The sequence below is a fragment of the Pituophis catenifer genome, unplaced genomic scaffold (assembly GCF_029215685.1).
Source record: "Pituophis catenifer annectens isolate HBS135680 unplaced genomic scaffold, rPitCat1.0.hap2 SCAF_4, whole genome shotgun sequence".
NCBI lineage: Eukaryota > Metazoa > Chordata > Lepidosauria > Squamata > Colubridae > Pituophis > Pituophis catenifer.
The window spans coordinates 50,712,446-50,727,689 of record NW_027256884.1 but is presented as its reverse complement, the minus strand read 5'-3'; the positions used below and the strand labels follow the sequence as shown (position 1 = coordinate 50,727,689).

Below are 15,244 nucleotides of genomic sequence, written 5' to 3'. Positions count from 1 at the left end.
AATGCTAATATATATAATATAGGAGAGAGGGGACATCCTTGTCTCACTCCCTTGGATATTTTAAATTGGTCTGTTGTCTTCCATTTATCCATATTTTTGCGATTTGGTCTGAATATATTGTTTTAATCATATTTAAAAATTTATCGCCGGTTCCCATTTTTTCTAATTGCAATGTTAAGAATCCCCAATTAAGATTGTCGAACGCCTTCTGTGCGTCAAGGAAGAGTAAGGCCATCTTTTCGTCCGATTTTTGCTCATAATATTCCAGTATATTGATTATTGTTCTTGTGTTCTTATTGATTTGCCTATTTGGAATGAATCCATTTTTGTCTGGATGGATATAATTCACGATAATTCTCTTCATTCTCTGGGCCATAATTGATGTAAATAATTTATAATCTGCGTTTAGAAGTGGTATGGGTCTGTAGTTTTTGGTTTGGGTGAGATCTGAGTCTTCTTTAGGTATCAGTGTAATGATTGTTTCTATCCATGATTTAGGAATTTTGGCTTCTAAGATTGCTTCATTCAGGACTTGTAATAAAATATCATCTATTGGCTGGTATTCAATTTTGTAAAATTCCGCCGGGATGCCGTCTGAACCAGGTCCAGGTCCAAAAATCTAGTTTTTCTTTAATGTTTCTACTTCTGTAGTTTCTATGCAGTCTGCATGTTCAGTGCAATTCCTTGGTTATAACTACCCAAACATACTATTATTATATCATCATCATCATCATCATCATCATCATCATCATCATCCTCCTCCTCCTCCTCCTGCAGCAGTTGCAGAGAAGAGCATCAAACAGAAATCTGAAAGCCAATTTAAGGATTTTCTTAGAGAACTGCAGATGTAGGTAGTTTCACATATAAATGAATATATACCGCTTCAGTCCTTTACAGCCCTCTCTAAGCGGTTTACAGAGTCAACATATTGCCCCCAAAATCTGGCTCCTCATTTTACTGATCTTGGAGGGATGGAAGGCTGAGTCAACCTTGAGCTTGGTGAGATTCGAACTGCCAAATTGCAAGCAGAAGTAGCCTGCAGTACTGAATTCTAACCACTGCACCATCACAGCTCTTAATAAGAGATTTGATTTCCAGGTTAAAAAAACAGGAACAATAAATCGTTATCAATCTATTCACTGAGAAGGAAATGGAAGGCAAATTGTTTAATTGAATAAAAATGTTTGAACTTCAATAATATTTGCTAAATTGCAGTGTTGAAGACTGCTGCATAACAATGCAATTCTTAATATATTTATTCAAATACAGCTAATTTTAGCAGGTTCATCAAATTTCAGGATACACTAACTAAAATGGAATAAATGGGATATGAGCATAGCCTAGGATTCAGTTACTCAAGGCTCAAATTTAAATTTTAAAAAACCTTTTAATTTAGTATTAAATTCTCAATCTCTGAGCCATCCCAAAATGTCACTTTAAAAGATTTTGTCTTAGAATAGTACCAGGTTTTATTAGTATCTCAGAGTTTCTCAGTATGTGTGTGCGCGCTTGCGCATTTGTATGTGTCTATCATGTATCTAATTAGTTTTTAAAATTCACTGTTCTATTTGGATTTTGATGATTAATGCTAGTTTCTTTCAATTGTAAGTTGACTTTTAAGGCAGATCTTTGCATATATTTTTCATATTTTGTATGTTGTTAACACACTATTGCTTAGTAAACCTCATTTTCCTCTATTTCATTTTTCTTCTATTGTTCTAATAACAAATGAATATTTGGCTGATTGTCTATTTTCCTTTATTTTAAAACTTCTCTTTCCCATTTTTTAAATCTATGGCTATTTATATGAGCTTTAGATTCCTTTTTTAGATTTTCTTTAATGTTTCTACTTTTGTAGTTTCTTTGCAGTCCTCATGTTCAGAGCAATACCTTGTTTATAAGTATTTAAGAAATAATATTTTTATTAGATCATCGTGCAGCAAATGCAGAGAAGACCATCCAACACAAATCTGAAAACCAACACAAAGATTTCCTAAGAGAACTGCAGTATGTAAAGAAGTGGAGGGTGACAAGGAAAGAAACTAAATGAAGAAATGAAAATGGCAACAAACTTTAAAGAACTTTAAAATTGTTTTAAATGACAAGTGAAGAAATCAGTCAAAAGTGACACAATTTTTGATATACCCAAAAAATTCCACATAGCTACACTTCTCAGAATTCTTAAGAGGGGGAAGCCAGAGCAGAAAATCTGGTTTATAAACATTGTAGTATTTGTCAACTAGCCTCTTTTCAAAGAATTCATTTTAAAATTAGCTTGCTTGGAATGACATTGTCAAAGAAATTCAGATATCACTTAATTTCATAGTTTTTATTAATAGGAATTCCACTAATCCAAGTGTTAAATTCATGATAGAGGCTTCAATTATTTAATAGTGGTAGTGATTGATATGTAAATAAACTTGATCTGAAAATTGTATTCACAGAATACAGTCATTACCATATCTTTATCCTTTGTTATCATATAAGATAGTTTTCATTTGTCACCCACCACATTTTTCTCTGCAATAATTTTATTTACATTTGCTTATCAAAAATACGTAAATGTACATTTGTTTTGTCTATTCTATTTTGTTTCAATTCATTTTAATGTAAAAAAATACTAATTCGTCACCAACTTTATGTTTGCTACCCCTAGGGAAGCACAACAGTAATGTTATGTTTCTGGAGAGAAAAAAGGAATCTAGAAAACTGGATAAATTTACACTGAGGGTGGAAAGGGGGGGGGGAGGAATTAAAGGTTAACCATATATTTCTAGTCATAGAAAATGGGTCGTAATAAATACCTACAGATCATTTAACCCCATCTTTCAGCACTCTTTAACATTTTCAAGCATCACATATTGCCTTGTAAGATATTTGACTGCTACAAAATAGGCTTTTTAAAGTGAAATGAGCTTATCAAATGCAGAGTTCCCCCATTTAACAGTCAGAATTGTGCTCAGACCCTTAGGCAACTTATGTTGAGCTTTGAGAAGATCGATCATCGTGTGGGCTCCCATCTGAATTCTCTGTCTCTCCTTCTGAAATGGCTTGCATTGGGGTGTTATATAATCTGCAGCGGACACTGTATCGGCTACTGCTTGCAGCTGGAGGTGCTCGTGATCGTCCTACACGTGAAGATGCTGATGTGGGAAAACTTTTGGAAGAAAACCCTTCTACGTTTATCCTCGGGGGACAAGGAGAGTGAGGAGCTAATGCCTCAGCTCTTGATGAGGCTTGGAAGGGTTCATCTGCAGTTTGAAGAGTATCCCCAATTAGTTCTCCAGGAGATTTGGGAGAAATAGGACTCTTTAGTATCTCAGTGGCTGACATTCTATAGCTAGAATCAGACCGACTACCTTTTTTCAAGAGCAGTAGTTTAAATTCCTCATTTGATGTACTGGACTTTTTGGCATTCCGATAAATAGGCCCAGGAGACCTCTGGCTGCATGCTGGACTTCCCGCACTGGTCAGAGTGAGGGGAATATTAGTTACAGGTGAGGTGCTGCTGACAGAAGACACACTATTACTACTAGATGAAGCTTTCAGTCTGTTCCTTGAAGAAAGGTCTCCAGAATCCTTTCTTCCGAGCACTTTCCTTTTTGACCTGTTATGAAAAGAATTATATTCAATATTCATGGTACTGAAACATAAATATTCATATCTATGTGCATTTATCTAATTACACATAATAAAATTTGATACAATTATATGTTATATGTATATGGCATAGCATTTTGGGGTCCATTGCTTAGGTCCAGAAATTTAAATCAGATCTCATCATAGAACTCCCTTACTGCACTATTAATAACTACATAACTAAAAACCTAATTTATCATCCATGAAAATGAGGGCTCTACCTTCCAGATATTAGAACTGACAATATTGTCTAAATTGGAAAGCGAAATAAAAAAATTGTAAAACTAAAAGACCAGGGCTGGTGAAATAGAATTTAGTTATATTGTGGCTTCCCTCCACCCTGATAATTTAGGAAATATTGCAAAGCAATAAAAAAAGCTTGGACCAAGACAAATCTGGTGCCAGTAATATATGATAGTTGTGATATGCAAATTATGATGACATATCTGGATCACTACAATTACAAGATTTTTTTAAAAAATGTCAGATCTATCAAGGTCACTATAGGGTTGCCCAAGTCATGAAAGTCATCCTAACTGTGCCCAGGTAAAATGAGACAGGGCTTATATTGGTCAGCAGAGATATGGGAAGATGCTAGAAATGGCTGATTACTTTAGCAACAATGGCAAAGGCATCAATTCATACTGTGCAGAAGAAGGCAATGGTAAGTCACTTCTATATTTTACCAAGAAAATCACATGGATAGTTTCTATAAAGTGATTTGCATTATAGTGTCAGATGGTGGTCTGTCAGGCTAAATGGTACTGAACATGTTATACAGCATGAGCGAGGATCATTTGGAGTACTAAAAGTATTTATGGTGTGACTAGATTAAATCATTCTTGACATCTAACTGAAGCTGCTGAGGCTGCTATGAAGGAAAAGAATCCAAAACTGCAAAAATAAAATTACACTGGGAACATGGAATGTAGAGAATATGAACATGGGAAAGCTCAACACCCTGAGAGACAATGGGAGACAAATGAAGTAGCTGCATATTGACATCTTAGACATTATCTAATAATAATGAACTGAATTTGGCCACTTTCAATCATACACTCTTACTATTTATTACATTATGAAAAAAAGAAAGAACAGTGTTGATTTAATCAGAAAAGCTTTATAAAACCCTACTAAGACCACACCTGGAATACTGGAACCAATTTTGGTCACCATACTACAAAAAAGATGCCGAGACTTTGGAAAAAGTTCAGAGAAGAGCAACTAAGATGATCAAAGGCCTGGAGACTAAAACATATGAAGAATGACTGCAGGATTTGGATTTGGCTGTTTAAAGAAAAGAAGAATTAGGGGTGACATGATAGCAGTATTCTAGTATTTCAGGGGCTGCCACAAAAAAGAGGGGGTCAAATTATTCTACAAAGCACTAGAGGGAAGGACAAGAAACAATGGTTGGAAACTAACCAAAGAGAGAAGCAACCTGGAATTAAGGAGAAACTTCTTAAAAACGAGGATAATTAACCAGTGTTAACAGCTTGCCTTCAGAAATCGTGGGTGCTCCATTACTGGAGGTTTTTAAGAAGATACTAGACAATCATCTAAAATAGTGTAAGTTCTCCTGCTTGAGTAGGGGGCTGAAGACCTCCAAGGTCCCTTCCAGCTCTATTCTATTCTACAAATATGGCAAAGACAATATTTGCATGCAATAGTGTCAATGATTGGCCCTTTTCCGGTTGACATTGCAGGGAGAATGGTTTGGAAAATAGTGGGCTCTGATGAGCTCTGCGAAATGTAGCTGACAACTGCTGTCGGGAGACCCTACAGGGTCCAAGCTGCCTTGTAGGGGTGGCAAAGAAAGGAGAGGCACTTCATGGACCACAAGGAACTTGCAATTTCCTCATTAGGTCCGAAGCAAGCTCTCCTGAGTGGCAGCAGGGACGATGGCCATTTTTGGCTAGTCACAAGCTGGGACAACCGGGACCAGAAGAGTTGTGCTGGAGCAGTCCATGGACAGAGCATTGAAGCTGGGTGAGATAACTTCCAACCCTTACTTTAAAGACTTAAGTACAAGAATTTCAAAAAATACTCCAAGCGTTAAGGAAGCGGTGATTAGACACACGGAGAAGATTAAAGACTGAAAATTAACAGGCGAAAGAAATGCCCAAAGAAAGTTTTAAAATATAGAAAGCTGGAAAAAAAGCTTAAACAATCTGAAAGGTGATTTTTGGGAGAAACTGCCTTTCTTATTTGTATCTTTAAACCCCCTGGATTTATCAGAGAATCAGCTGTTTTTGACATACTGTTTAAGTATGGAATTGGGATTGGGAATAGGAGAGCCATCTACTGGAAGAAGAGGAGCATTACAGCGGGAGAATTTTCAATGAAAATGTATTATGTTTAATACACATAACAGAAGAAAGTAATTAGCACTTGGAAGGCGGCCTGACCTTGATCCTATTTTAGAAGATGATTTGGATATTTTGAAATACTCAGTGAGCTTCTTTTCTTTTTTGAAGATTTTTTAAATGAACTAAATTGCAAATTTAAATTGCAAATAATTAAACTCTATTGAAACCGGTTATTGGATTGTGGATTTGAAAGATAGGAGGAAACCTAGTGGATTAACTTGGACTTGCAGGATTATTAATGCCTTTTGATAGAACATTCTATGAGGCAAAAGAAGAAAGGTGATAGAACAAAAGAGAAAAGAAGAAAAGTTAAATAAGACTTTAAAATCTGGACAATTGGGAAGATAAATAATTGGAAAATCAAAAGGCTGTAAAATATTAAAGAACTTTAAAGATGATAAATTTAGGGGACTTGCAAGTATAACTATGGGATTGACTAAATCTTATTAATAATTGGCTCTATTGGAGTTTTTAAACACTAAGACGTTGGAACCATTGAGTCATTTTTATCAAATTATTATAAAATGGACCATCAGGAGATAAAAGAGGGATATGAAGACATAATTTTGATGCTCAAAAGCATGCATAAAACTATAAAGAACAATAAGGAGACAAGGTGATTGTCTAAAGATAAAGAAATAAGTATAGATGCTTCTCAACAACTGGGGGAAAAGATGAATATGATATTCAGAAAACAGATGAGAAATTAGAAGAGGCAGTGGAAGATTAAAAATCAAAATGAGAGGCAAGAAGACAAAGATAATGAAGAGAAAGGATTGATAAGTAGGAATCAATAGACAATTCCTTAAAAGTTTATAATAGAACAGAGGAAAAAAAAGAGAAATCTCTTCACAAAAAAAAAAAAAAGAAAGGTTTAGAGAAAAAAAGAAAAATATCTTCAAAAAAAGAGAATGGTTTATGGATGGGTACTCAAATGATACAGCAGAAAGAGATAAAGGGCAATCCAAAGGGAATACTCAGTGGGTATAAAAATATCAAAAAAGTTATAAGATTCCAAAAGAGAGGAATAAAAGGGTGATTAAAAAGTCAATAAATGACGGAACTCCAAAAAGATTAAGAGATGAGGGATAGTGATAAAATATATTAATAAAATGAAAAAGTAGAAAATACAAATAGGGAAAATGGTAGTATATATACTAATAGATAATAGAATTCATTATAATTAAAAATAAGCTAAGGTTAGAAGATGGAAGTTTATAATATTAACAGTGTGTTAAAATATATTGTGAATTCAAACTTTTAAGGATTAGAAATTGTGCGGATTTTAAGATATAATCCTAGGATTGATTAATTTTTAAAAAATATTTGGCCTTATTAGTAGTCCTAGACATTTGGGATATTGAAATTATGGCGGAATAATGAGTAATTTTTAAATATTAAATTTTAATGACTTAGTAGGGGATAACAAATAAATGGTGCAAATAAATGTTATTTAGGTTTAAACGTATTAATGGAAAAAACAATAAAGAATTATAAAGAGAGAATGGTATTGGTGAAGTTGGAAGATTAGAATTATGTATACTTATTTGTATTATTATTGTTGACATTGTTTAAAAAGGACATTGACCAGGGGTGAAATGCTCCCGGTTCGGACTGGCTTGGGTGAGTAGGTAGCGATGGTGGCGGGCAGTTCGGAGAACCGGTAGCAAAAATCCCTGCCCCCGCCCCCCATGCCCAGCTGACCCGCGCAATCATCAGAGCCTTTTTTTTCTTTTAAATGGTTCTGACGAGCCAAGCTCTGACAATCCCAGCTGAGTTGCCTGGTAATCAGGCAACTCAGCTTGGATCGCCAGAGCCATGTAAAAGAAAAACAGTTTTTTCTTTTTAAATGGCTCTGACGATCCAAGCTCTGACGACCCCAGCTGAGTTGCCTGCTAATTGGTAGCAAAAACCCCTCCCCCTCCCCCCCTCATCTTGCTTACTTTAGCTGCTGGTCACAACGCCTTTCTGTAATCCCTGCAATCCATTGCATCAGCAAGCAACTGAATCTCCCTGCCTGCAATCAAGCAGGCAGGGAGTTGTGGACTTCAACTCCCAGAATTCCTCAGCCAGCAAAGCAAAGCTGGCTGAGGAATTCTGGGAGTTGAAGTCTACAAGTCTTAAAGTTGCCAAGGTTGGAGACCCCTGTTCTATTGGGTAAGTCTTTTCCCCCTTTGGGAGCTTTAAAAAAATAGTTAATTGGGGGTTTTTTTAGTTGTTCTTTTTTTAGACCTAGCCATTTAAAGTTTAGGAAGTTTTAAATTTAGCTGCTTTTATATAAAAATAAAAATAAAATAAAATAAAATAATATTTGTGCAGCTTTCTGAGATTTAGTGTGTTTCTGTAGTGTTTCACTCTAACTACACAAACACACAAAATCTCACAAAGCTGTATGTGGAATTTTGTGTGTGTAAAGTGTGAAAGTTGGTTTTTTGGGCTTTTTGTGGCTGTGTGAGGTTCCTGCTTGTTGCAGGGGCCATTTTGGGTCTAGCACAGCTGCTTTTACATTGTGGATGAGCCAGTTGTGTTGTGTTGTGTTGTGTTGTGTTGTGTGTGTGTAAAGTGTGAAAGTTGGTTTTTTGGGCTTTTTGTGGCTGTGTGAGGTTCCTGCTTGTTGCAGGGGCCATTTTGGGTCTAGCACAACTGCTTTTATATTGTGGGTGAGCCAGTTGTGTTGTGTTGTGTTTTGTAGGTTAAAAAAGGACAAAGAAGTGACATTGACTTGGCCACGCCCACCTGACCAACAAGCCACGCCCTCCCAGTCACCTTATCACCAAGCCCCGCCCACTAATTAAGCCATGCCCATAGAACCGGTAGCAAAAATTTTTAGATTTCACCCTTGACATTGACCCAGTCAATACACTGACCACAAAATATGTATGGTGTGAAAGGAAAATTGTAAATAAAAAATGAATTAGGAAAAAGAGTCAATGACTGAATAGCATCAGTTAGACTTAATGAAAAAATATTTGCTATAATAGTTATCCAAGTTATGCTCCAACTACTGATGTAAAAGAACCAGAGGTTGGTGAGATTTATCTTCATGTTCAAATTGAAATTGATAGAAAATGCAAGGAGTCCATACTGCTTGGGGTTGGAGACTGAAAACTCATTGTTGTAAGTAGCAAAGAGAAAAATATAGTTGGACTACATGGCACAAGAAATAGAAATAAAGCGGAAGAATGGTACCAGTTTTTGCCAATCCAGTGATGTTTTTCATTACTACATAGTCTTCAACAACAACAACAACAAAAAGCCAATGTACATAGACCTTGTCAAACAGAGTACACAGCAATAAAATTGACTATATTATTGGTAAAAGGAGCTAGAAAAACTCAATTAAAACAGCAAAGACATTCCCACAGGAAATAGGTCAAGCAGCAGCAGAATCAGTAAAGATTCTACCTAAACTATGGCAGTGAAACTGGATAAAGACATAGTGGCCAAGATTGGAAGACATGAGTCTGCATATCAATATCAAAGAAGCGACTTAACAGATTGTGCAAAATATTGTACAATATGCTACATTTCACATATTAGCAAAATAATGCTTAAGATCACTCGACACAAATTAGAACTCTACATAGGAAAAGGCGATAGCAGATGTTCAAGCTACCTTGAACAAGAAACAGGAAACAAGAGACATTAATGGGAAAGTCAAAGAATACCAAAAAGAAGTCAATAATATAGAGTTCATTGAGACATTGAAGGTCTTGAATGTTTCAACTATATCAAGCTGTGGAATATTTTTAATATGAAAATTGGAATTCTAAAACATCCCATTGGTCTATGCAAAACCTATACATAGGAAGGGAAGCCATAGAACATGGTGTATAGAACATGGTGGCGAGGGAGACAGATCATTCTGGAGAAAGTCCGTCTGTGTGGTTGGTCCAAGCTGACACTAACTTGATGGCAGATAATCAAGTAATCAATCAATAAAATATTTCATATAAAAGTCATGCATTAAACTTGTATCCCTGCTTTATTTGAGTGGGAAACAACTTCCCTGATATTTTCTTCAGTTTGGGGTTTTGCACATTCTACTGGCACTTGCAGTAGGGAGAAATGAGGTGGGAATATGGCCACTTCATTTCGCTTTCACAAAGCAGTTTCTAAGGAGCATTTCCCTTAAGTTTTCATTGAAACAACATACTTATCTGATGGTCTGCAATTCCTACTTTAAACTATAGAAATAGTTATATTGGTCTGGACTGAAAAATAAAGTTTCTGAAACAAGCACTTTATCACCATTATGTTGAATAAATTGCTATTATGACAATAAAAAGTACAGTTTCCAGTTATGGTAACTTTAACTTACCGGTGAATTACTGCAAACAGATCCTCTGTTGTTCGCGGTTTATTTGGAGACATCAAAAACTCTTCTACTTCAATTTGAGAATCCTCATTTATGGGTGAGATTATAGAATCATCACTCACAAAAGATTCTTCAAAAAAAGCAATAAAAAAAACTGCTGAGAATCAGGTACCAGAATTTGATTACATAGTCTCCTTAATTAATGGAATTAGGTATATAAGAATCAGAGCTAAATACTGGATAAACTGTTAAATTAATATTAATGATAAAGAGCCCTTTTGTGTCTGAAAATTAAAAGGAATTGCAGATTTATGTATACACACACATAGATAGTCCTTGGTTTATGACAGTGCTTGGGAGTGGAATTTTCCATCATTAACCAATGCAGTCATAAAGTTTAACTGCATTGCTTAGCAACAGCAATCCCTGCAGTCCCAATTGCCATTGTCAGTCAAATCCCTCAATTTTTAGGCAAGGTAATTTCCTGCTGGCTTCCCACAGCCAAAGTCAGTGGGGAAGATGACAGGAAATTGTAAACCTCAGGTCAGCAGGCAGGTCAATGGCTGCAACTTGGTGACGAAGAGAGCAAGGGGAGTCCAGAAAAGCATAGTTCAAGGTCAGAGAGGGTGCATGAGAGGTGCAGCGTGTATTGGTGGGGTGGGCGCAGAAAGATGTGAGGGAGTGTGAGAGAGGCATAGCTTGGATTGAACAGAGTGCATGAGAATATGTGAGCGGGGTAGTACAGGTTAGGGAGCGTGCATGAGTGGCTACCACAGTGCAAACTGTGGTAGCCAAACTTTAAGAGCCTTGATAGTACAGTGGTTTAATGCACCCTGTTATTAACACAGCTGCCTGCAATTTCTGCTGGTTCGAATCTCTCCAAGGCTCAAGGTTGACTCAGCCTTCCATCATTTCTAAGGTAGGTGAAATGAGGACCCAGTTTGTGGGGGCAATAAGCTGACTTTGTATAAAATATACAAAAGAATGAAGGCTATTACTTAACGCATTGTAAGCCGCCCTGAGTCTCTGGAGAAGGGCGGCATATAAATCAAATTAAAAACAAAACAAAACACAGAGTGGGGGATTTTCTATAGAAGGCAGCAGAGAAGGTTGTAAATGGCAATCACATGATCACAAGGTATTGCAAAACTGGTTGTGAGTGCAAACCAGTTATCAAGCTCCTATATCCATGATGGCGAACCTATGGCACGCGTGCCACAGGTGGCACACGGAGCCATATCGGTGGGCACATGAGCTCAGCTCCGGCACACTGATTTTCAGGCGTTCTGGGTCCACCAGTCAGCAAACAGGCCATTTCCAGCCTCCGGAGGGCCTCCAGGGGAGTGGGGAAGGCCATTTTCGCCCTCCCCAGGCTCCAGAGCCTTTTTAGGAGCCTGGGGAGGGGAGTGAAAACAGGTCTACCGGATCCACTGTGCCATCATGGGCCAAAAATGGAGGGAGCATGGGGGGGTCGCGTGCACATGCATGGGGGGCGGAGCGCATAGAATTATGGGTGTCGGCACGCGAACGCGTGACCCCCCTGCACTCCCCCCGCTTTTGGCACGCAATGGCAAAAAGGTTAGCCATCACTGTCCTATATCATGAGACCATGAGGGTGCTGGGATGGCTGAATCCCAAGAACCAGTCATAATAACTATTTGTTCAGTGCTGTTGTAACTTTGAATGGTTATAGGTCAAGGACTTAGCTGTATATTTCTTCGAAGAATCATACATCTATTAGTGCAATATGTTAGGGTTTCACTGAAATTAATGGAATTCTGGAAATTATCCATTAATACGAACAAGTAACATTATTTCTAGCATTAGGTGCTACCATTAGAAATGTAGGAATAATTAAGAACTAACCTTTTAAGGTATCATCTTCTGTAGTTTCTTGTGTCTCAGCTGCTCTGCTATCACTGTCATCTGAGGCACTTTTGGTTGGAATACCTGACATGATATCATTTTCAGAGCATTTTTCACTTAGAGAATCTATATTTGAGATCTCTGGTTCATAATTGATATTCTCAGGCACTTTGTCATCAAGTTGGCTTATATCAAGCTGATGCTTCAGCTGATAACAAGTATCTGCTCCCCAAGTTAAGGAGTCAGACCGAGGAATATCTTCATGTAGTGGTTCATATTTTGACTTTTGTTCACAGTGTGCAGGTAATTCATACGGAGACTGCATGGGGTTAATGCTCTTATTCTGTTCTGATCCACAAGTAATTTTGCCTTTAAGATTACTTGGAAAAACTATTGTGCCTTGTGGAAATTCAGAAAACCCACAAGCTTTATTAGCTGTATACTCTAGCAAAATCCCATGTACTGAATGTATTTGATCTGGTACACTCTTAGCTGCTGGAACACCCTCTACTAATGAGTTTAGACTCTCTTGACAGATATTTCTTTCACTAAAGGTTAAACTATCTTCTCCTAGTAGTTGTTCTGGGCTTATCTGTACTGGGGAGGGATTTATATAAGACACTATGGCATCTTCCATGAAGAACTGATGTGACATTTGTTTCTTACTTACACGTGGTTTCATTTTGCATGAAGAAATAGCAGTTACCAAACTATGTTCTTGAATGGGTAGAAAATCTGGATTGTCTTTCTGTTTCCTTTCTTCAGGCTTATTAATTGATCGAAGATGTACTGACTTCAGCACTGAAGGTGTAATAGCAAGAGCTGGTGAAGAATTAGAATTCAGTACTTCTTCTATCATATTTGATTTATTATTGTTAAAAGCATGCAGCTGGGGTCTGGGAGCATATGGTTTAATCAAAACATTATGAAGAGCACTTAGGTCAAGATGAGTAGGAGGTATAACCGGAAGTTCTAAGTCTTTGTTTAAAAATATGTTGCCATCTTTAGAAGAAGATTGTTGTAATGAGGATTTCCTTTCTGGTACTTTTGGCTTTCTTTTATTCCCTCCTGGGGATAGGGGACCAGAAAAAAATGCTGTTGGAAATGATGATGTTGGGGTTTCTGACTGACTGGAATAGCCACTTGAAGGAGAAGCTAAACCAGCCAGTTTTTCTGGGGATGCCAATTTAAACTCATTCTCAACAGAAGGAAGAGAAGGAGTGGTGGCTCTTGATCCAGACTGTGATGTTTGAGATTCAGAACTTTCTGGTGACTTTATGCATTCTATGACCGTAGTACCCGTAGCAGTGCTTGAATTAGATAAAGATCTATAGGGATCATTAGATTTCAAGTCATTTAGAAGCCAGAGATCTGCATAGTGAGATTGTTCAGCACCTTCATCTTTAAATGATGCAATGTCCATGGAATCAAATGGGTGGCCCTTTACGTCATTTTCATCCTGATTATGCCAGGAAGGTTTCTGTTTACTTGGCAGGCTAGTACTTTCTACCCTTGAAGGTGTGTTTGCAAACTCGAGGGGCAGCTTCATTTCCCTGGAAGTATGAGGCATATGTTGCTGTCCACTACTTATCTTTGGTTCTTTCTTCTCCAAAATATCTGTTCTAGTGTCAGATTTCCTTAAAGATGAACTGCGTTTTGGTGGGGCTGGCTTCACCTTTGGTTTCTTTAGAGATATGCCTGGTTTTCCTTGCTTCCTATGATCCATATAATCTTGCCAATTACAGTGAGTGAGATTGGAAGCAAAACTTGCATTCTGGCAATTTTCAGAGCCCACAGCTGCATAGTTACAAATATAACTTTTATTTCCTTTGAGTCCACAGTCAAAGTGCATGGAGGTATAGTAGCCTTCAGTATCAACTGAAAAATGTGAGCTAGTCTCTGCTTTATCCAATGGAGTCTTCTCTACAAAACTGTCATAAGTGGCCATGCTTGTAAAACTCGGACAGCCCAGACTATCAGTCTTGGGATGTTCGGGGCTGAAATCTTGATGGCAGGATGCATCATGATGATGATGCAAATAATTCCACTCACTGTCACTTGTGATGCTATTGTTAGGGTCATCTAGTACATCAGAAGTGAAAGAACTTGCCCTGTGGCCTCTAATTTTATGTTCACTGTAGTGTTCAATTATGAAAATACTTGAATCTTCATTAGCATTAGGGGCAATGTTCAGGGATAATTCTGAATCACAGTGTGAAGAACCTGTCAGTGGAGGTGAAGCAGCAGGAGGAATTGTTTCAGATGTTTGGGAAGGACATGTTGAGCTACTTCCACTCCAGTTTCCACTGGATGATTGATGTTCATCTTTCTGGTCCATGTGACTGCTGAGAAGAACCCCAGCTGTGCAAATAGAGTGAATTGGACTTCCAAAGGTATCAGAATTTGAAGAAATATCACAACTTCCAGAATCTACTATCCTTGATAACCTTGACCTCCCTCTTTCATTTGAGTTATGATCTGGACTATGAAAATGCTGGGAACAAGCTAAGCCCCTGGGATGGTGTTCCTGTGAACAATGGTTATTAATAGCATCCTTATTCTTTGTGGAGATTCGTTCTTGATTTGTTAAAAAGTGTTCTGCCTCATATGCTGAAATTTTGGTACCATTGTTGTGATCTTTTTCATTGGCTCTAGCACCTTCACGAGGAAGACTCCTTGATCGAACACGATTGCTCATTGATGTAAACATAGAGTCACCATTATCTGTCAGCACCAATATGTTGCCAGCTGAATGAGACAGTGAAGTTACTGCACTTTGACCCCTCTGAGCTCGTATTCTTCTCCGGGATGGAGCAGCAATGAGAATATCTTCTGTTTGGCACTCAGAGTCTCGGGTACCTGATCTCCTGTTGATGTTATTAGAGAAGTCTGGATTTGCATGCACAATGACATTCCGTTCTCTTGCTACTGGTGATTCATCAGAATCTAGAATACATAGATAAAATTTTGTGAGTCATCACAGCTTTCAACTGGCTAACAAATTATGACATTGACATTGGCCTAAAAAGTTCACAAGGTAGATTTTAGTTTT

The 15,244-nt window shown here is 37.5% G+C and overlaps 1 protein-coding gene across 2 annotated transcripts in view; it reads right to left on the bottom strand.

Moving 5' to 3' along the window:
- Nucleotides 1–2,719: 2,719 nt before the first annotated feature.
- The window catches only part of NHS (NHS actin remodeling regulator), a 541,425-nt gene continuing 528,900 nt past the window's right edge, over nt 2,720–15,244 (bottom strand). For both annotated transcript variants that reach the window (XM_070943769.1, XM_070943770.1), the window contains 3 exons: nt 12,193–15,138; nt 10,330–10,456; nt 2,720–3,607 (listed from right to left, as the gene is read on the bottom strand). In XM_070943769.1, the coding sequence (XP_070799870.1) occupies nt 2,977–3,607; nt 10,330–10,456; nt 12,193–15,138 (3,704 nt within the window). In that variant the 3' untranslated portion in view covers nt 2,720–2,976. The remainder of the gene's footprint in view (nt 3,608–10,329; nt 10,457–12,192; nt 15,139–15,244) is intronic.